This window comes from Diceros bicornis, chromosome 22 (genome assembly GCF_020826845.1).
Source record: "Diceros bicornis minor isolate mBicDic1 chromosome 22, mDicBic1.mat.cur, whole genome shotgun sequence".
Lineage (NCBI taxonomy): Eukaryota > Metazoa > Chordata > Mammalia > Perissodactyla > Rhinocerotidae > Diceros > Diceros bicornis.
In genome coordinates, this window is record NC_080761.1 from 59,771,383 (window position 1) to 59,795,306 (window position 23,924).

Below are 23,924 nucleotides of genomic sequence, written 5' to 3' on the forward strand. Positions count from 1 at the left end.
GTTACTGTACTGAATACTGTAGGCAACTGTAGCACAATGGTATTTGTGTATCTAGACATATCTAAACATAGAAAAGGTACAATAAAAATATAGTATAAAAAAAAAAATGATACACCTGTATAGGGCACCTACCATGGATGGAGCTTGCAGGACTAGAAGTTGCTCAGGGTGAGTCAGTGACTGAGTGGTGAGTGAGTGTGAAAGCCTAGGACACTACTGTACACTACTGTAGACTTTATAAACACTGTGCACTTAGGCTACAATGAATTTATAAACAAAGATTTTTCTTTCTTCAATAATAAGTTAACCAGGGGCCGGGCCCCGTGGCTTAGCGGTTAAGTGTGCGCGCTCCACCGCTGGTGGCCCGGGTTCGGATCCCGGGCGCGCACCGACACACCGCTTCTCCGGCCATGCTGAGGCCGCATCCCACATACAGCAACTAGAAGGATGTGCAACTATGACATACAACTATCTACTGGGGCTTTGGGGGAAAAATAAATAAATAAAATTATAAAAAAATAATAATAATAATAAATTAACCATAGCTTACTGTAACTACTTTATAAACTTTATAATTTTTTTTTAACTTTTTGACTCTTGTAATAACACTTAGCATAAAACACAATCATGTACAGCCATACAAAAATATTTTCTTTCCTTATATAATTATTCTATAAGCTTTTTTCTACTTTTAAAATTTTTTATGTTTTTCACTTTTTAAATTTGTTTTTTAAAAACTAAGACACAAACACACACATTAGCCTAGGCATATACAGGGTCAGGATCATCAATATCACTGTCTTCCACCTCTGTGTCTTGACCCACTAGAAGGTCTTCAGGGGCAGTGATACCACACTTTTTTTGCTATACTTTTATACAACCAGCAGCACAGTAAATTTTCTTATACCAGCATCACCACAAACATCTGAGTGATATGGTGAGCTATGACGTTACAATGGCTACGACGTCAATAGGCAATAGGAATTTTTCAGCTCCCTTATAATCTTATGGGACCACCATCATATGTGCAGTCTATTACTGACCAAAATGTTGTTACGTGGTGCATGACTGTATATTCACAAGGCTGTATAAAACCACCACAGGGGCCAGCCCGGTGGCATAGAGGTTAAGTTCGCACGCTCTGCTGCGGTGGCCTGGGGTTTGCAGGTTCGGATCCTGGGCACAGACCAACGCACCACTTGTCGGGCCATCTTGTGGTGGTGTCCCATATAAAGTAGAGGAAGATGGGCACAGATGTTAGCCCAGGGCCAATCTTCCTCAGCAAAAAGAGGACGATTGGCAACAGATGTTAGCTCAGGCTTAATCTTCCTCATACACACAAAAAAATAAAATAAAAATCATAAATAAATAAATAAAACCATCACAACTATCTAATTCTGGAATATATTCATCACCCCAAAAATAAACCTTGTACCCATTAGCAGTCACTCCCCATTCTCTCCTCATCCCATCCCCTGGAAACCATAAATCTACTTTCCGTGTCTACGGATTTGCCTATTCTTGTATCATATATAAACGGAATCAAACATGTGGCTTTTGTGTCTTGCTTCTCCCATTCAGCATGTTTTCAAAGTTCATCCATGTTCATCATTCACTTTTATGGCCAAATAATATTCCATTCTGTTGCATTTTGTTTATTCATTCATCAGTTAATAGACAGTTGGGTTGTTTCTACCTTTGGCTACTATGAATAATGCTGCTATAAACATTGATGTACAAGTGTTTCTAGAAACACATGTTTCAAATTCCCTTGGCTATGTGCAGTCCATTACTGGGAGTGGAATTGCTGGGACAATTAATATCCTTTTATATATACAACTGTACAGCATTCTAGAAGAAATTCCTAGAAGTGGAACTGCAGGGCTGGAACAATTATAATCCAAAAGCTGTACAAACTGTGGGTGAAAAAATATTCCAACTTATGTCAGCTAATCAACTAATATCTCTAACATAAAAATGCTTAAAAAAGAAAATAAGAAAAAGACTAACAACTCAATAGAAAGACGGGCAGAGACATGAACAAATAGTTCATAGAATAAGATATCAAATCACCCTTCAACTTCATTCATAAGAAAAATGAAAAATTAAGCTTCCTCAGATACAATTTCTCACTAACAGAATAGCAAAAATTGAAGTTTGACAGCATGCTCTTACACTGCTAATGAGAATGAAAAAATGGTACAGTAGCCGGTGGCATGGTGGTTGGGTTCACACGCTCTGCTTCGGCGGACCAGGGTTCACAGGTTTGGATCCCAGGCACAGACCTACACACCGCTTGTCAAGCCATGCTGTGGGGGCATCCCACATACAGAAAATAGAGGAGGACTGGCAGAGATGTTAGCTCAGGGACAGTCTTCCTCAAGCAAAAAAAAGAGGAAGATTGGCAACAGATGTTAACTCAGGACCAGTCTTCCTCACCAAAGAAAAACTGGCAACAATATGGCAACATCTAGCAAAATTATTTACATGTTTATCTTCTGAAATAACAACAATCCCACTTTAGGGATTTGGCCCAAAGATAAAATACAAGGTATCATATGCATAAGGCAACACTATAACTAATCCAAAAAAAGGGGGGGGTACTGTGTTCATTCAGTAAAGTACTAACAGAACAGACTACAGTAAATCCACACACTGGAGTATTATACAGTAGTAAAAAGGCGATCTCTACATATTGCTTTGGAGCAATGCCCAGGATATGTTGTTAAGTAAAAAAAAACAAGGTACAGAATACTGTGCAATATACAGTACTTTTTATCTAAGAGAGGTCCAAAGATGAATACCTATGCACATATGTGTATTTGCTTATATTAAAAAATAAAACAGGGCCGCCCTTGTGGCTTAGCAGTTAAGTGCGCGCACTCCGCTGCTGGCGGCCCAGGTTCGGATCCCGGGCGTGCACCAACGCACCGCTTCTCCGGCCATGCTGAGGCCGTGTCCCACATACAGCAACTAGAAGGATGTGCAACTGTGACATCCAACTATCTACTGGGGGGCTTTGGGGAAAAAAAAAAGGAGGAGGACTGGCAATAGATGTTAGCTCAGAGTCAGTCTTCCTCAGCAAAAAGAGGAGGATTAGCATGGACGTTAGCTCAGGGCTGATCTCCCTCACAAAAAAAAAAAAAAAAAAAAAAAACCAAGATGGAAGAAAAATACGCATCCAATGAAAAGCAGTTACACACAGGAGGAAGGAGGGAAGGGAGTGGAGGCAACAGAAATAGAAGCTAAATTTCATACCCTGTTTTATATATTTGACTTTGGAACCATGTACATGCTTTAACTAACTCTAAAACAAAAATAAATCCAAATGAAATAAATCAGCCTAACTATGTATCAAGTTGTGGTTTAGTTGCTTTAAAATAAAGAATTTGCATGCATATCCTTAAAGGCTATATTCTAAGGGCAAAAAGAAAACCAAAAAAATCTTAAACTGTTTTAAGTAATCATATTGGTAGCAATAACATTGTTTTTATTTTCTGAAACTTTCAAATGTAAGTAGGTGAATACAGTAAAAGAAGTTACTATGCTATTGTCACCAGGAAGCAGGATTTTCACTATAAGAGAAAAAGATACAAATATAAAATCAAAGAAGTAAAAACTTAAAATCCTAAATTTGGTTTTAAAATATCAACACAGATTATGATATATATTACCTTAAAGAACAATAGTTAGAATTTACTTTTCTATCCACTGAAAAGATCTAGAAAAAATGAGCAACACAACAGGAGTGAGAACCCACTAGGGCCCAGAGTGTGGTCTTGAAATATTATTTTCCCTCTAAAAGAAAAAGAGACTTTTTGGACAAATAGCTGATTCCAGGTCTGCATTAAAAAATATACATGATCCTGGAACATATCTTGCCAAAAGCAAAGATGTTATCAAAGACTACAGTCGTATCAAAGGATTTAGGAGCCAACCTGAAGGAACTCCCACTGGACAAAGACTGAGTAAAAAGGGTAATAACTGCCTTGGATTGAAACATATCATACATGTTCAAATTTGTGAGTTCCTCAATCTCTGGAGGATGCTAGAAAACCAAACCATTATTCTGAAAACTGGTAACTGAGGAGGAAAGAAAAAAAAAAGGAAGCACTTATCCTGCTTTTCTATATCTCAGGGTGACCAAATACCTGATTAGGGAAAGTTCTTTTCTTTAAGAATTTCGATAATGAATGAAGAAGGAATGATTAAGTTATAATCTTGCCACTTTGTGACCTCACTGAAACAGTGATTCTAGGCAATAACCATTAATGGCTGTTAAAACCATTAGGTAAAAGGTGATGAGACACTTTATAAGGGAATAATCAGACTGACAACACCTGAAACCTGATCAATCATAATATCACAAAGGGAGTCAAAGACTATTTGCCGCATAACGTGATACAACAATAACACCACCTATAAAGTATTCTTGCCAAAATAAAACAAACAAAAAGGCTGGGTTCAATTCAGCCAATACTTAAAGATCAGTTTACAGAAAATGTAGATGAAATAAGATTGGCCTTGTATGTTTCTAATTGTTGAGGTAGAGTGATGAATATGGGAGAGTCCTCAAAACAAAATGGAAGTAAAAAAACCAAAAAGCTTTAAGAAGGTTGTCAAAAATTTTTAAAAAACAACTTGTAGTCTCATTAACAGTGTTTGAGAATACCTATCTCCCTATATCCTAAAACTGCAAATGATTTTTAAATTTTGGCTAGATTTTTTTTACCAGTCTCATTTTACTTTGCATTTCCCTGATTACAAGAGAAATAGAGCTTCTTTCTTATGGTTATTAGGAATTTATATTTCATTTTCTATGAATTGTCTGTTTACTCTTTTTGCATTTTTTTCATTGGAGAGTATAATCTTTCATATTGATTTATAGGAGCTCTTTACAGTCAATATCAAAGACATTTATATTATGCAATATAAATTTTTATATATAAATATTAAATCATTCACTCTCCCTCATCCACTCGCACCCACGCCATAAAAGGCACAAATAGACAACTCAACAATAGTTGGAGACTTCATTACCCACTTCCAATAATGGACAGAACTATTAGATAGAGATAATAAAGAAATAGAAGATTTCAGTAACACTGTGCACTAACTAGACCTAAGAGACATTTATTGAACACTCCACCCAACTGCAGCAAACACATTCTTCTTGTGTGCACATGAAAAGACCATAAAACAAGTCTGAATAAATTTAAAAGGACTGAAATCATACAAACTATGTTCTTGACTACAATGTAGTGAACAGAAATCAATAACGTAAGGAAATTTGGAAAATTCACAAATATGTGGATACTAAACAACATACTCCTAAATAACCACAGGTCAAAGAAGAAATCACAAGAAAAGTCACAAAACTTTCAGATAAACGAAAATGAAAACACAACATATCAAAGCTTCTTGAATGCAGCTAAAGCAGTGCTTAGAGGGACAGCTGTAAATGCCTGATTATAAAAGATTATATGTTGTGTTTTCATCTAACTTTTCACTGTAAGAAATTAGAAAAGAGCAAACTAAATAGAACGCAAGAAGAAGAAAAAAAATAATAAAGATTAAAGCAGAAATAAATGCAATAGAAAATAGAAAATCAATACAGAAAATCAACAAAATCAAAAGTTGATTTTACGAAAATATCAAAATAATCTGACAAATCTTTAGCAAAACTAACCAAGAAAAACAGAGGGAAAACTTAGATTACTAAAATTGAAAATGAAAGTTATAAGGGAGTACTATGCGCAATTGTAACCCAACAAATCGGATAAACTAGATGAAATGGACAAATTCCTAGAAACACACACTCTACTGAGACTGAATCATGAAGTAATGGAACAAATGAATAGACCTAGAACTAGTAAGGAAATTGAATCAGTGATCAAAAATCTCCCAACAAAGAAAAGCTCTGGACCTGACGGCTTCATTGGCAAATTCTACCAAGCATTTAAAGAACTGACACCAATGCCTCTCAAACTCTTCTCAAAAATGAAGAGGAGAGGATGTGAGGGCGATCTGGTTGCAACATCTGTCACTCCATTGATCGTCAGAGTTGACTGGGCTAATCTGGCTGGCTAGGTGGGTGTCCCCTTCCTCCCTCACTGCTTTATGTGCATCCCTCCTGAAGCTGCGTGCTTGAAGAGAATCACTTTCCCCGATTGAAGAGGACTGTTCTTCGGTCAAGGGTATACAAGTAGCTGCACTCCCCTGCTAGAACTTCCAAACAAGCTCTCAAGGTCCACTTGTAGGAGAATATAAGGTAGTCAAGCTTCCAAGACTCCAGACACATCCAAATAAGGTGCTGCATGTGGCAGTCTGCCTTTCTTTCTTTCTTTTTTTTTTTTTGTGGTGAGGAAGAGTGTCCCTGAGCCAACATCTGTGCCAATCTTCCTCTACTTTGTATGTGGGGCGCCACCACAGCATGGCTTGATGAGAAGTACGTAGGTCTGTGCCCAGGATCCGAACCCGTGAACTCCAGGCTGCCAAAGCGGATCGCGTGAACTTAACCACTACACCACCGGGCCGGCCCCAGTCTGCCTTTCTTAAAAAAAAAAAAAATAGGGGCTGGCCCCATGGCATAGCAGTTAAGTGCGTGCGCTCCGCTGCTGGCGGCCCGCATTTGGATCCCGGGAGTGCACCGAAGCACCACTTGTCAGGCCATGCTGTGGCGGCGTCCCATATAAAGTGGAGGAAGATAGGTACAGATGCTAGCCCAGGGCCAGTCTTCCTCAGCAAAAAGAGGAGGACTGGCATGGATGTTAGCTCAGGGCTGACCTTCCTCACCAAAAAAAAAAAAAAAAAAAAAAAATGAAGAGGAGGGAATACTTCCTAACACATTCCATGAAAACAGCATTACCTGTACCAAAGCCAGACAAAGACACTACAAGAAAAGACAACTACAAATTAACTTTCCTTATGCTATCGGTGCAAAAATCCTTAACAAAATACTAGCAAACTGGGGGCCGGCCCGGTGGCGCAAGCGGTTAAGTGCGCGCGCTCCGCTGCGGCGGCCCGGGGTTCGCTGGTTCGGATCCCGGGCGCGCACCGACGCACTGCTTGGTAAGCCATGCTGTGGCGGCGTCCCATATAAAGTGGAGGAAGATAGGCACCGATGTTAGCCCAGGGCCGTCTTCCTCAGCGAAAAAAGAGGAGGATTGGCGGATGTTAGCTCAGGGCTGATCTCCTCACAAAAAAAAAAAAAAAAAAAAAAAAAATACTAGCAAACTGCATTCAGCAACATATTAAAAGGGTTATACACCATGACCAAGTGAGATTTATTCCTGGAATGCAAGAATAGTTCACATATGAAAGTCAATCAATGGAATACACCACATTAAATTCAAGGGGGGAAAACACATGATCATCTCAATTGATGCAGAAAACACACGACAAAATTAACACACTTTCATGACCAAAAAAAGTCCAAAAAACTAGGATAGAAGGAAACTATCTCAATATAATAAAGGCCACATATGAAAAATCCACACCTAACATCACATTCAATGGTGAAAGGCTATAAAAAGTTTTCCTCTAAGATCAAGAACAAGAAAAGGACGTCTGCTTTCACCACTTCTATTCAACACAGTATTGGAAGTTCTAGCCAGAGTAACTAGGGAAGAAAAAGAAAGAAAAGGCAACCAAACTGGAAAGGGAAAACTAAATTATTTCTGTTTGCAGATGCCATATCTTATATATAGAAAACCCTAAAGGTTCCACAAAAACAAACTGATAGAGCAAATAAATGAATTCAGCAAAATTGCAGACCAACAACAAAAAAAATCAACATTCAAAAATCAGCTGCACTTCTATACACTAACAATGAATAATCCGAAAAGGAAATTACAAAAACAATTCCATTTGCAACAGCCTACAAAAGAATAAAATTCTCAGGAAAACTTAACCAAGTAGGCAAAATACTTATACATTGAAAACTACAAAACATTGCTGAAAGGAATTAAGACATAAATAAATGGAAAGACAGTGCATGTTCCTGAATCAGGAAACTTAATATTGTTTAGATGTCAATACTACCCAAAGTGATCTATACATTCAATGACATTCCTATACAAATCTCAATGGCATTTTCTGCAGAAGTAGAAAAATCCATCCTAAAATTCACATGGAATCTCAAGGGACCCCAAACAGACAAAACAATCTTGAAGAAAAAGAACAAAACTGCAGTACTCACACTTCCTGATTTCAAAACATACTACAAAGCTATCCAAAACAGTGTGGTAGTGGCATAAAAACAGACATACAGACCAACAGAATATAATGGAGTCCAGAAATAAACACTCACATAATGGTCAAATGATTTGTAACAAGAGTGCTAAGGACCATTCAACGGAGAAAGGAGTCTCTTCAACAAATGGTACTGGGAAAACTGGATATCCACATGCAAAAGAATGAAATTGGACCTTTTTTCCTTACATCGTGTCCAGAAAATTAACTCAAAATGGGTCAAAGCCCTAAACTAAAAAGAGCTAAAACCACAAAACTCTTAGAAGACAACATATGGGAAAAGCTTCACGACACTGCATTTGGCAATGATTTCTTAGATATGACACCAAAAGATCAGGCAACAAAAGAAAAAGAAAACAGATAAATTGGACTTGATCAAAATGAAAAAACTTTTGTGCATCAAAGGAAATTATCAAGAGAGTGAAAAAGCTACTCACAGAATGGGAGAAAATATTTGCAAATTATCTGATAAGGCATTAACATCAAGAACATATAAAAAACTCCTACAACTCAACAACAACAAAAATACCTGATTAAAAAACGGCAAAGGACAGATAAATACATGGAAAGATGCTCAACATCACTAATATTAGGGAAATACAAATCAAACCACAATGAGATATTATCTTGTGCTCATTAGGATGGCTATGATTTAAAAAAAAAAAAATTTTTTTAACCAGAAAATAACAAGTGTTGGCAAGGATGTAGACAAATTGGAACCCTTGTGCACTGCTGGGGGGAATGTAAAATGGTATAACCACTGTGAAAAACAGTATGAGATTTCCCCAAAAAATTAAAAATAGAATTACCTAATGATCCAGCAATTCTACTTCTGGCTATACATCCAAAACAACTGAAAGCAGGGTCTCAAAGAGATATCTGTACATCCATGTTCATAGCAGCATTACTCACAATAGCAAAAGACAGAAGCCACCAGTGTGCAACAGCAGATGAATGTATAAACAAAATATGGCATATGCATACCACTGAATATTATTCAGCCATAAAAAGGAAGGGAATTCTGACATATGCTACACAACATGGGTAAACCTTGAAGACATTATGCTAAGTGAAATAAGCCAGTCATAAAAGGTGAGATACTGTATGATTCCACTTATATGAGGTATCTAGAATAGTCAAATTCATAGAGATAGAAAGTAGAATGGTGGTTGCAAGGGGCTGGGAGGAGAAGGAAATGGGGAGTTATTGTTTAATGGGCACAGAATTCAGTTTGGGATGATGAAAAGTTCTGGAGATAGACAATGGTAATGGTTGCACAACAATGTTAATATACTTAAATGTCACTGAACTGTACCCTTAAAAATGGCTAAAATGGTAAATTTTATGTTATGTATATTTTACCACCATAGAAAAAAGTAACTCAAAATAGATCATAGACCTAAAAACAAGGTCCCTTAGTTTTGTGATGCGTTTGTATATACAACACTAAAGTTACCATCCCTGCAAGAAAAAATTGCTATGTTAGACTTTATTAAAATTAAAAACTTGGACTCTGCAAAGGACACTGTTGAGAGAATGAAAAGATAAGCCACAGGTTGGAAGAAACTATTTGAAAAACTCATAGCTAATAAGGAACTTGACCAAGAATATATAAAGAGCTCTAACAACTCATTAATAAAACAAGTATGTCATTTTTGTCAAAATATCAAAAAAAAAATGACAGAAAAAGTATTTACAAATGGGCAAAGGACCTGAACAGACATTTCTCTAAAGATACACAAGTGGTCAATAAGCACATGATGTTGAACACAACATCATTAGCCATCAGGGAAATGCAAATCAAAACCATAGTGAGATACCACTTCAAACCCACTAGAATGGATATAATCAAAAAGATGTTCAATAACAAGTGTTGGTGAGGATTAGAGAAATAGGAGCCCTCATACACTGATGGTGGGGATATAAAACGGTACAGCCACTGTGAAAAATAGTTTGGCAGTTCCTCAAAATGTAAAACAGAGTTACCATATAACCCAGTTACCCAAGAAATCTGAAAATATATGATCATACAAAAACTTGTACACATACGTTCATAGCAACAGTATTCATTGTAACCAAATGTGGAAATAACCCAAATGTCTACCAACTGATGACTGGATAAACAAAATGTGGTATATCCATACAATGCAATATTATTCAGCCATAAAAAAGAATGAAGTTATCAATTCATGCTACAACATGGATAAACTTTGAAAATGTCATGCTAAGTGAAAGAAGCCAGAAACAAAGGCTACATATAGTGTGATTCTATCTATGTGAAATGCCCACAATAGACAATTCCATAGAGACAGAAAGCATATTAGTGGTCACCAGGGTCTGGGGCCTAGGAGAGAATGAAGAGTGACGGCTAATGGGTACAGGGTTTCATTTTGGGGAGATGAAAATGTTCTGATAGTGTTGACGGTTGCACAACCTTGTGAACACACTAAAAATAACTGAATTGTACACTTTAAAACAGTGAATTTTATGGTATGCAAATAGAGCTCAATTAAAAAATGCAATAGTAAAAGAAGAGATGGGAGAGAGAAAGATGCAGAGAGAGGCTTACGTTGATTCTTTTCTGCCTTTGGACGTTGTTGACTATGTGTGAAGCCTGCAACTATGGCAGCCATCTTGAGACCATGAGAGCCAGACAAGTCAACATACCTCAAATAGAAAGCACTGGGTCCTTGATGACACTGTTTAACTGCAAAATGAACCAATCCCAGAACTGTCTTTCCACCAGACTTCTTGTTAAATGAATTAATAAATTCCGTAATTGTAAAATGGGGGAGGGGGTGATCTGAACAGACTCTTAACCAAAGATGATATATAGATGACAAATAAGCATGTGAAAAGATGCTCAAAATATGTCATTTAAAAACGCAAATTAAAGGCCGGCCCTGTGGCTTAGCGGTTCAGTGCGCGAGCTCCGCTGCTGGCGGCCCGGGTTTGTATCCCGGGCGCACACCGACACACCGCTTCTCCGGCCATGCTGAGGCCGCATCCCACATACAGCAACTAGAAAGATGTGCAACTATGACATACAACTATCTACTGGGGCTTTGGGGGCGGGGAGCAAATTAAAATGAGATTGTTGAATAATGGATCTTAAATGCATATTACTAAGTGAAAGAAGAAAGTCTAGAAGGTTATATAGTGTATGATTCCATTTATATGACTTTCTGGAAAAGCCAAAACTAGAGATGGTAAACAGATCATTGGTTGCTAGGGACTGAAGGGGTAGGGTTAAATAGGTGAAGCACAGGGGACTTTTTCAGGCAGTAAAACTATTCTGTATGATACTGTAATGGTAGATAAATGACACTACACATGTGTCAAAATGATAATTTCCAGGGGCCGGCCCGGTGGCGCAAGCGGTTAAGTGTGCGCGCTCCGCTGCGGCGGCCCGGGGTTCGCTGGTTCGGATCCCGGGCGCACACCGACGCACTGCTTGGCAAGCCATGCTGTGGCGGCGTCCCATATAAAGTGGAGGAAGATGGGCACAGATGTTAGCCCAGGGCCGTCTTCCTCAGCAAAAAAAAAAAAGAGGAGGATTGGCGGATGTTAGCACAGGGCTGATCTCCTCACAAAAAAAAAATAATAATAATTTCCTTTGCTCCACTGACCTCCAAAGCACAAAGAGTGAATGTTAGTACATGCTAATTTTTAAAAAAATGTTTAGGAGGTCAGGGAATCCCAGTATGAAACGCAGAATGTGACAAAGAAGCTAATTGTATTACAGATGCATGAATCAACTTCATTGAAGAGAGTAGGGGAAAAAGTTGGTGATCCAAGAGACGATAGGAATGAGCAGAGTCTGTAATACTGAAGGCAAAAGGAACTGCATATAAGCACTGTACTCTAATTGATAAAGGTGTTTCCCATAAGGGTACAGGTAACAACTCTGAAACCACTATACATATACAGCGGAATTGAACAATTAAGTAAATGGAACGCAAATGGTGGGAGTCAGTTTTCCCATTGCTGGAGCGGAAGGTTACTAATAAATAAGGGGAAGAAGCTAGAATGAGCCATGTAATAATGGATTAGAGTTGGAGATATCATTACGAACTCATTTTAGCATGAGATGGTCACATATAGAAATACTTATAGATATGTGTATATACACAGGCTAGCATACACACGTATATTTCCTTGCCCTGTCAGCTGAGAGAGTTAAAAGCAATGACACCCCAGTAGCCCAAAAGCAATAAGCATCTAGTGCCCAGGTCTTGGTTTCAAACACCGTTCTCCAATAAAAAGAACCAGAACACCTTGGAGAAATGGCAATTTTAGGACTAGGGCAGGAAATATACAAGAAGAGCCTGGAGAATCTTGTAGTGCCAGAATACAAGTGCTCAAAAAAAAAGAGGGATGGGTATATCAAAGAACCCAATGGCCAAAGCTGGAACAATTTGAGCAATGAAAAAATAAACCAGTCTCGGATTATAACCCAAATTATAAAATATCTATGAGTCTTTATGATTTAATAAACAAATGGTGGAGAATAGACAAATCTCCTGTGCAGAGGAATTCCAAATAATTTACATAGATACTCTGCACTCAAGAAGGTGGAGCATAACTTCCCATTCCTTAAATGTTGGCTGTACATAGTGACTCCTTTCCAGAGCACAGTATAGAAAGAGGGGAAAAAGAGTAACTTCACAGTGTAGAAATCTGACAAACACTACCTCAGATAGAAGGTTAACATCAACAATGACATGTATCCTTGATACGATGTAATGAAAACCACACTTCAGTTCTGTGGGCTTCCTCTCCAAAACCCATAATCCCACTCTAATCATGAGGAAAACAACAGATGAATCCCAACTGATGGAGACTCTACAAAATAGCTAACCAGTACTCGTCAAAATTATGCAAGTCATCAAAAACAAGGAAAGTCTGAGAAACTATTACAGCCAAGAGAAACTTAAGGAGACATGACAATAAATGTAATGAGAAACTGGAAAAGAAAAAAGGCATTCAGTAAAAACCAAAAAAATCTGAATAAAGTAAGGGCTTTAGCTGATAATAATGTATGGATACTGGTTCACTAATTTTGACAAATACACCATACTAATGTAAGATGCTAATAATAGGAGAAAAAAATCTCTGTGCTATCTTTGTAATTTTTTTGTAAATCTAAAACAATTCTAAAATAAAGTTTATTTTAAAAACAAAGGGACAGGGCCGGCCCCGTGGCTTAGCGGTTAAGTGCGCGCGCTCCGCTGCCGGCAGCCTGGGTTCGGATCCCGGGCGCGCACCGACGCACTGCTTCTCCGGCCATGCTGAGGCCACGTCCCACATACAGCAACTAGAAGGATGTGCAGCTATGACATACAACTACCTACTGGGGCTTTGGGGGAGGGAGGGAGGGGGGGAGGGAGGGAGGGAGGGATGGATGGATGGATAGATAGATAAATAAATAAAATGGACAAGAATATAAAAACATCCTGAAGAAGGAAAAGGAAAGAGTAGGGGAAAAACTAGTGCCATTAAACATTAGAGCAGAAGTTGGCAAACCACGGCCCTCAGTTGAAATCCACTGCCAGTTTTTGTAAATTGTTTTACTGAAACTCAGCAATGCTCATTCACTTATGTCTGTCTGTGGCTGCTTTTGGGCTACACTGGCAGAGTTGAGCAGCTGCAACAGACTATATGGCTGCAGAGCCTAAAATATTTAGTGTCACGTTCTTTAAAGAAAAAAATATGCTGTCCCCAATATGAATAAGTGGAATACAAAGGTGAGTTCATAAATATCAATAACCCAATATGATAATAATATCTGAGAAGCTGCTGACATTCCTTGACTTCCTTGAGCAGAGGCAGGTGTTTCTCTACTAAATCTCTGTAGCCTCTTTTCCATTTAACACGAATCTTCCTCCTATACTACACAACACCTCTCAAAGGCAGGGATCTCATAGTATTTCTCTAAATGTACCCTGAACTCAGCAGATAACAGGCCTTTGTGGCAGAAAAAGGTTGACTTCCTATACTGCCCAAGAGATATTCGCTAACAAATTCCCAATTGTGTTCATGTTTTAGTAACTGTGTGCCTAAGCAGACAGCAGTCACCTCTTTGAGACTGCAGGCTGGAGAGCTCTTCAGATCCAGGAGTTGAATCTTGACTAGCCAGCTTGACCAGGATAATTCAGTGATTTAAGATAGGAATGAGCCACATGGCCCAATTATGGCCAATGAGCTATGAGGAGAAATATGTGGGAGGGCTTATGGACCTTTCTTCACTCTTCTAAGGACATATAACAAAATATTATTGTTTCTACTTTGGGGCATTGTTGTGTAAGGATGTGATACTTAGCACTGTCAGCCATCTTAAGACCACAAGGGGTCAATCCTAAAGACCCAAAGCCAGCACACTGGGAACAGCAGAGCATATGAATGTAAAAAGCCCACCAGGTCAGTGATATAAAACTGCTAAGCTAAGCACACTATTCCTAGACTTCCTATTATGTGCAATAATAAATCCCCTTATCATCAAGTACATCATTACATCATGCACAATGTTAACCCATTAAAAATAAAATATTTGAGTTTGATTTTCATGGGTAAGCTAAGGAACCAAGACTATAACTGTGTAAACTGTTGGTTCTATTGTACTTCTAAGTGGAAAAAGAAATTATTTTAATATATATTCTTTTTTTGTTTGTTTTTTGGTGAGGAAGATTGGCCCTGAACGAACATCTGTTGCCAATCTTCCTCTATTTTTTGTATATGGGACACTGCCACAGCACAGCTTGATGAGCCATGTGTAGGTCCATGCCCAGGATCCGAACCCACAAACCACGGGCCGCCGAAGTGGAGCATGTGAACTTAACGACTGCGCCACCGGGCTGGCCTCTTCAAATATATTCTAATTGAATACTCAATATTTCTAATTGAAAGTTGGAAAGTACTGCCATAAGAGTCAAAGTCATCTCTGCATTACTACTAAAGACACGTATGAAAAGTGTTTCACTATGAGCTATGGTTCAATATTTTAATAATGCACACATTTGTCTATGTCATTTATATCTATCTAGTTAGTAAAATGCTCCATCAAAAATAAATTCTTTATCAGAAAGCTTTTTAAACATAAACACAAGGATGAAGTACACAAACAGTTTTAAAAGCCAAATAAATGACTATACCTGAAGGCTTTGCTTTTCCTCCTCCAACCTAATAACACTTGAATGCAAGTAGGAAAAAAAATTTTACTGCGTATTTCTCCAGATGAATTACCTTTTCCACAAATATTACAAAAGATTTCTCAACATTACGTTAAATATTTGAGTAAATGACATGGCTATCATGCTGGATAGACCAAGCATTCATTAAACATTTGTACAATAACTGCTTTTCACTCAACTTTTCAAACTCTTAATTTACCAACCACCACCCAACTGAAAGCTAACCAAGATGCCAAGAACTGTTTTTGTAAATATTTCTATCAACATTCTTTAAGAATGAAAATATTCAACTCATTCAACACACAGTTGTTGAGTTCTACTATGTCAACTATGTGCTGGAAACAATGGTAGCAGCTATCCCTGCTCCCATTTCATGGAATATAAAATTAAAAATGGAAATAAGCACTCTGAAGGACAAGGACATAGGTCAGGGACAGTCTAGAAAGGATCCTGAGCTACATCCAGGCAAAAGTTATGCTACAACAGCAGAGCAGCAGCAACAGATGCCGTGCCAAGCCCTGATCAAGCACACTACAGATACTATCACTTTATCCTCACTACAATTTTTTGAGATAGGAACTATTATTATCCCTGTTTTATAGATGACAAAACTCAGATGCAGAGAATTTAAGTAACGTGCCCAATTCACACAGTTAGTAAGTGCCTGAGCTGGTACAGAGTCACATACCTCCAGAGTGTGTGCTACTAACCACTGTATTACTTACACTACCTTTCTTAGCCCAAATTTCCCCACAAATAAAATCAGCACATAGAATATGGCAGGTAGCCTGGACTGCAGCAACCTGAGTAAGAGGTAACAGGAGTCAAATGTAGACAATCCCTCAGGCAAAGCAAAGTGCAGACCTTTACTTACCCACCCACCCCTTTCCCCACACTAAGGAGTCTGGCCTTGTCTAGCATGTACCTGGGCGAAGGGACAATCTCCATCAAGCCCCTCACCTACTTTCTCAACGTAACCTGAAAAGTTCCGATGAACTAGGGCATCTGGTTTCGTCAATCAAGTCATCTGCTGTCAACTGGGAAAAGAAAAGGTTGAAAGCTACTCCCATTTGTCCCACACATGACCCTCAACTCAAAGATCACAGTGCCCAATACACACCAGTGACTTGCCAACATGGAAGCAAGACACAGGCTGTCATATATACCAACTGAATAAAATTGAGAGTCCACAAATAAACCCATGCATCTATATCCAACTGATTTTTGGCAACAGTGCCAAATCCATTCAATGGGGGAAAAACGGTCTCTTCAACAAATGGTGCTGAGATAACTGAATTTCCACATATAAAGAATGAAGCTGGACCCTACCTCACATCATATACAAAAACTAACTCAAAACGAATGAGTAAACTAAAACCATAAAACTCCTAGAAGAAAACACAAAGGTAAATTTTGAATTTACTAATAGATTCTTAGACATGACTCCAAAACTATAAGCAACAAAAGAAAAAATAGATATTGGGCTTCATCAAAATCACAAACTTTTAAAATGAACCAAAGACCTAAATGTAAGACTTAAAACTACAAAACTCTTAGGAGACAATACAGGGGAAAAACCTCATGACATTGGATTTGACAATGATTTCTTGGATATGACACCAAAAAACACAGGCAACAAAGTAAAAACAGAAACTGGCCTTTATCAAAATTTAAAACTTCTGTGCATCAAAAGACACAATCAACAGAGTCAAAAGGCAACCTATGGAGAAAATATTTGCAAAGCATGTATCTGATATGGAGCTAATATCCAGAATATATAAAGAACTTCAACTCAACAACAAAAAACCCCAGATAACCCCATTTAAAAATGGACAAAGGACTTAAATAGACATTACTCCAAGGAAGATATACAAATGGCCAACAAGCATATGAAAAGATGCTCAACGTAACTGATCATTAAGGAAATGCAAAATCAAAACAAGGTATCACCTCACATCCATCAGGATGGCTACTACCCAGAAACTAACAAAAACAAAACCAAACCAAAAAACCTCCAAAAATAACAAGTGCTGATGAGGATGTGGAGAACTGGAACCCCTGTGCACTGTTGGTGGGAACCTAAAATGGCACAACGATTATGGGAAACAGTATGACAGTTCCTCAAAAAATTAAACTGAATTACTCAATGATCCAGCAATTCCACTTCTGGGTAGATATCCAGAAGAACTGAAAGTAGGGTCTCAAAGAGATATTTGTACACTCATGTTCACATCAGCATTATTCACAACAGGCAAAAGAGGGGAGCCACTCAAGTGCTCATCAATAGGTAAATGGAGAAACAAAATGTGGCATATACATAAAATAGAATATTATTCGCTCAAAGAAAATTCTGACATGTGCCACACATGCCTTCAACAATCTTGAAGACAATATGTGTCAACAACAAGCTCAAGGACATGATGCTAACTGAAATAAGCCAGTCACAAAAAGACAAATAGTGTATAATTCCACTTATATGAGGTATCCAGAATAGTCCAACTCATAGAAACTGAAAGCAGAACGGTGGTTACTAGGAGTAGGGGGATGGGATAAATGGAAAGTTGCTGTTTAATGGATATAGAGTTTCAGTTTTACAAGATGAAAAAGTTCTGCAGATTGGTTGCACAACAATGTGAATATATTTAACACTACTGAATTGTACACTTAAAAATGGTAAATTTTGTTACATGTATAACATTGCAATTAAAAATTTTTCTCAAATCCACTGTATTTCCATATATTGGCAGCAAACAACTGTAAATTTAAAATTTTTTAAGAATTTACATTTATATTACATTTACATTACATATACAGCATCCTGAAAGGCCTTACTTCAGGGATCTTAACTGGTAGCCCAGTATTGGCTTCTTAGAGGCCATGAACATCCTGAAATAGTATGTTCAACTTAGTTTTGTTTTATTTGCAGCAAACCCTTAATTCTCACCAGATGCTCAAGGGTAAATGACTCCAAAAGGACTTTTCTTTACCTGGCTATGAAAGCTAACTATAATGGAAAATACGCATTCAATGATAATGCAAATAATTCTGATAAAACATCTCAGGCTGTGTGTACACGCAAATTAGGGAGGCATAGAGCAAAGAGAGGACAAGAAAACAAGAACTTATTTGCTACACACACCTCCCTTTTCTAGAAGGCAACGATCTCTTGGAGTAAATACTTGATTCTCTTCTATTATTCAGGTCAATATATCTCTTTGCCAAACAAGGTAGAAAAAAGTTGTCAGCCAATTCCCTGCACATGGGAAGTCTTTCCTGTGGTTATTAGTAGCATCTAGAACCTGAAACCATGAGTATCACTGGAATCAAGCTATAAGGAAATTCCAACACATCAAAATGAAATCAAGTCATGGAGGCTATAGAACAGAGCACCTGGAAGTGATGCTAGACAGAAACTGTAAGCAGGAAAGACGCATAATTTGGGGGTACCGGCATATAACATGAACATATACGATTAAAGGCATTCACTGCTTTCCCAGCCACTGCACATTCCAAAAAGCACCAGTGTCTGTTCTGCCACCTGCCCATGCTAGCCACCTCACTAAGTACCGCAAGCACCAAGAAAACTCATTGTCAGTATTCACTGTAGTTTATCAATACTGACTGGATGCACTCTCAGAGGTAAGACTGGGCAGGAATCTACTTGAGTCCAAATTAGCATCAGGATCCACAGGAGGAGGAATCGGAATAAACTGTCCAGGTTTCTTTGAGTCAACATCTCTCCAAAGTTCCTGCTCTAAGCACGTAAAATTAGCAACTTTAATTTTTAGGTTAGAGTCTAGTTCCTGTACAGATTAGTAAATGGGGGAAACTGAATACTTTTATCAGTCAGGATTCAACTATACATTCTGACCAATCAATCATGCCCAAAATATTGAAATAATAACAGCTAATATTTACTGAAGACTAACTAGGTGCCAGGTTGCAGTAACCCACACAATCCTCTGATGTAAATACTGTTATTAATTCAGAGAGATTATGTAACTTGCCCAAAGATATATAGGTAATAAGAGGTGGGAACTGGGATTCCAAACATGCTCAGCAATCACTATGCTATAATGCTTCAACTTGCCAGGTTATTTTTTCATCCTGTAAGCCAAGAGGAGCCAATGAAAAAATTTACTGACAGCAGTAATGATCATATTTACATGTTAGATCACACTGATCAACACTGTGGAGGGCAGACTGATGGTGAGGTAAGCAAGGGTCTCAAGAGAGAGTCAAAATCTAGGCCAAAAATGCTGAGGAACTGACCATAGTAATGCAGAGAAGAGGATAAAAACCTAAAATCTGTACCTGGTAAACACAGACTTAGTAACATATTGGATGTTGCAGGTATGGGAAAGGATGAAGGAGGCTACCTCTCAGGTTACTAGCTTGGCCACTGGTTAGTAATTACTGTCTATCAATCCAAAGACAGAAGGAGGAGCTGGCAGTTTGGTTTTGTTTAGGTGGCAGGAAGGTGACAAGTCTACTTTTTACATAATCAAAAACAAAACAAGAAAAACCATTTCTATAGAATTTCCCTCCCCCTACCAAGATAAACTTCCCACTTTCCAGAAATTTTATCTTTGAAATGAGGAGCCCCTAACGTTTTTTCAAAAATAAGGAGTAACTTGAGCAGGAAGGGGCTTTCAACATTACAAAGCCTTCCTTTTACAGACTAGGCACTGAATAGCAAGGCTGTGTCAGTACCCTGCCTGGTGCACACCGGTTCTGGCATAACCTGGACCAGAAACCAGCTCTGCCGGCTCCATTCTCCTTACTGCTCCCTCTACTTCTTATGCTTCCTTATTCTTCTTATTCTCCTTCTACTTCTACGGGGACTCACATCACCGAATGTAATCATTTAGCATTCTTTAAAAGCAAATTTAGATTATGTAAGCTAAAGATCTGACGCCGACTGCGTATATTTAACTTTCCTAAAATTCTTATTTTTCTTTGCAAAACGTTTCCTTGGTGTTAGACTTTCTATTCATTGTAACGTTTCTGTATTTTCTGTCCTAAACAGACCAAAAACAAAAGGCCTTTAAGAAATAACGGATCTCCATGTTTAGTGTTCCACCCTAAAAAACCAAGCGCCACTGACAAAGGCTGTTCTGCTGAGCCCAGGCCAACTGGAACAGGACTTTGGAAGCCCTCCGACCCTCCCGTAGAACTGGAACCAGAGCCGGCCTGGACCTGCTCCTCGGCAGGGCCCTGGGCTCGGTAGCTTCCTCTGAACCCTGCCGCGAACAGCGGGACCGCCTAGAGATGAGGGAGGCGCAGCCCAGCCTCCGCCAACTTCCCGGGCGAGGGCCGAATCCGGTTCCCCCACACGCCTAAGGAGGCTCGGCCGAAACTCCCGGGGAAACGGCATCGCCTGCCACCCGTGCGGAGAATTCCGAAAGAACCGCACGACTTCTGTGCACCGCCCAGGTCCGGCGCTCCGGAACAATAACCCAAACAACTCAAGTTGTGTCCGGCGTCGGGCGGCCTAGGAAGCCTCGTCGTGACGAACTCCGCGGCTGACCGGAAAAGGACGGGTTCCCCGGAGCCGGAGCCCCTGCCGGGCCGGCGCGGACGGTCAGGGTCTCCCCGTCCCTCGGGAGACTCGGGCACCCGGGCTCCGCGCCCCGCCCAGCCTCCCGACTCCGGGCCTCGGGCTGAGCCGCACGGCCGGACCCCGCGCCCGCGCTCACCGAGCTGCAGCCCGCGGCCTGCGCGCCCGCGCGCTTCTCCGGCATGGCTCCCTCCTTGGGCTCGGACGCCGCCTTCCCCTCTGGCTCCGGCGGCGGCTCCGCGCTCATGCCGCGGCCATGCCCGCGCCGGCTCGGGGCGCTCCGGAACGACGGCGACGCCGCGAAGGCGGCGGCGGGGCCCGCGCCCTCATGGGCTCCGCGCCCCCCGGCGGCCTGCGGGTCAAGCTGCGGCGCCAGCGGCGACGCCGAGGGCTCTGAGGACGGCCGAGGCTGGAGCCCCCGGAGGCGAGGGGAGGAGCGCAGCTGCGGGACTGCCGGTCCGGGCTGCCGGCGGCCTCAGTGGCGGCCTCGGGTGGCCAGGAGGCCGCGGCCGCCGCGCCCCCGCTCACCACAAGCCCGCCGGGCAGCAGACCCCACCCGGAGCCCAGCTCCCGCCTCCACCTCCGGCCTCCGGAAGCCTCCCGCTGCGCCCCGGCCTCTTCAGGCCCCGCCTCCACGTCTCCTGGTCGCCTGGGCGTCTGGACTCGGCGTCGCGCGAGGGGTACGTCATCTCCTGGCGCCCCCAGCCCTGTCTTCTTTTTCCGGAGTCTGGAGAACAGAGTCAAGGGGTGTCTCAGATGTGCGGGGTTTTTGTAGTGGTGGCACCTCTGGTCTTGGTTTGGCGTCAAACGAATGATTCCTGATGCCCCCAGCAAGTACAGAGGGTCTCTACTTACGGTGGTTCGACGTGATTGTTCCCCTGTGCAATGGTACCAAACCGATATGCATTCAATAGAAACTACTTCAAATTTTGAATTTTGATCTTTTCCCTGGCTAGCCATGTGCGGTTGGATACTTGCTCGTGATGCTGGGCAGCAGCAGTGAACCTTGGCCCCCAGTCGATGGAGGGTAAACAACCAATACACTTAAATCATTCTGTACCCAAACAACCATTCTGTTTTTTCAGCACAGTGTTCAATAAGTTATATGAGATATTAAACACTTTATTATAAAATAGGCTTTGTGTTATATGATTTTGCCCATCTAGGCTAATGAAAGTGTTCTGAGCATGTTTAAGGTAGGCTAGGCTATGATGTTCAGTAGGTTAGAATTATTAAATGCAATTTCCACTTAATGATATTTTCAGCTTGCTATAGGTTTATCAGGACTTAACCCCATCACAAGTGGAAGAAGATCTGTATATAGATGCGCACGTTCTGATACAGAAAGAGAGCCCTCCGGTCTGGAATCCCGAACTGGAAGAGTGCCAGATGCACTGTAACTAGGCTGTTCTGTTTCTCAAAATCTAAAGCGAAGCTCATGAAGGGCTTACCATGGGATGAGTGTGAGGGGCAGTCTTAAGAAGCATACAGGCCCATGTTCTAATCTATAACTACTTGATGGTACCAACACCAAGAATATGAACTAATTACTCAAAATCATGATCCTTATCTATAAAATGGGGACAATAGCTTACTTTGGGTAAGATCATGATGTACAGAAATCAGCTAACACTAATCCTGGCTCCATAAATGTTAGTTGTTATTATTATGGGCCCGAAAGGACCTTGTGAGATATCACATCCTATTTTGCAGATGCCAACCCAAGCTTCCAAAGGTAAGCAACTTGGCTAGTTATGAAGCTAAGGTAACAGGTAGGACCTGCTCTGCAAATTTGGAGTACGAATATAGTCAGAATATTTTTTCCTGTTAGATGTTTGAGCATTCAATGCCTCTTCAGAAAAAGATGAATATCTTGAAACTCTAAAGATTTTATGTCTTCCTCCTTATTAAAGCAACACAGGTGGACTTACTGGAGAATGGAATAAGTCTGATCAGTCCACTATTAATTTGCATCTTGTAGTGTTCTTGTTGCAAAAAGGTCATGCACAATCCTAAAGATTCTTGTGTGCTCTGCTACAGTACATCTGCTGGTTTAAGACCCTCCCAGGCCTTGAGCTGGTATAACCTTGATGTCTTAGCTCAGGCTGCCATAACAAAATACTACAGACTGGATAGCTTAAATAACAGAAATTGATTTCTTATGGTTCTGGAGGCTGGAAGTCTGAACTCAGGATGCCAGCAGGTCTGGTTCCAATGAGAGCTCTCTTCCTGGCTTGCAGATGGCCACCTCACTGTGTTCTCACATGAGAGAGAAAAAGAGACAGCAAGCTATCTGGTCTCTTTTTATAAGGGCCCTAATGCCATCATGACAACTCCCCCCACCCCCATCTATCTTTGTGACCTCATCTAAACCTAATTACCTCCCAAGGTCTCCTCTGCAAATTCCATCACATTGCGGGTGACATGTGAGCCTTTGATACATAAGGCTTTGACATATGAGTTTTGAGAGGACACAATTCAGTCCATAGTACTTGGGGTACAGAGTTATAGCTTAATTCACACTCACTGTTCAGACTTTGCTTCCCAAAGCACATTGATATCCAAAATTGTCCCTTCCTGTAAGAACACAGAAGTTCTTTTCTTGAGTTCTGGTAATCTACCTAGACTGCCACTTATTGTGGGAACTTATTGCCGCCTGAGCTCAATTGAAGACTGTTTAGTCCGCACTAGGAGACTGACAGTATCGTAGAAGCCACCAGCCTTGAATTGAGAGTGGGAAATTCCCCCAACAGATTGTCCCCTACCCTCTACTTAAATATAGCCAGAGAAGAGGATATGTTAAACAGACCCAATACATTTATGGATAGCTGTCATTTTTTGGAATTATGTTCTTTTATTTAGCCAAAAACTGCCTGCTTGTTTCAACCATGCTTTGATTCTGGTTCTGTCTTCTATACTTA

The 23,924-nt window shown here is 40.3% G+C and overlaps 1 protein-coding gene across 1 annotated transcript in view; it reads right to left on the bottom strand.

The window, feature by feature from the left end:
- MFSD14B (major facilitator superfamily domain containing 14B) overlaps window positions 1-21,325 on the bottom strand; it is a 76,753-nt gene extending 55,428 nt beyond the window's left edge. The window contains exon 1 of the mRNA XM_058566124.1: window positions 21,143-21,325. Within this exon, the coding sequence (XP_058422107.1) occupies window positions 21,143-21,250 (108 nt within the window). The 5' untranslated portion in view covers window positions 21,251-21,325. The remainder of the gene's footprint in view (window positions 1-21,142) is intronic.
- Window positions 21,326-23,924: the final 2,599 nt, after the last annotated feature.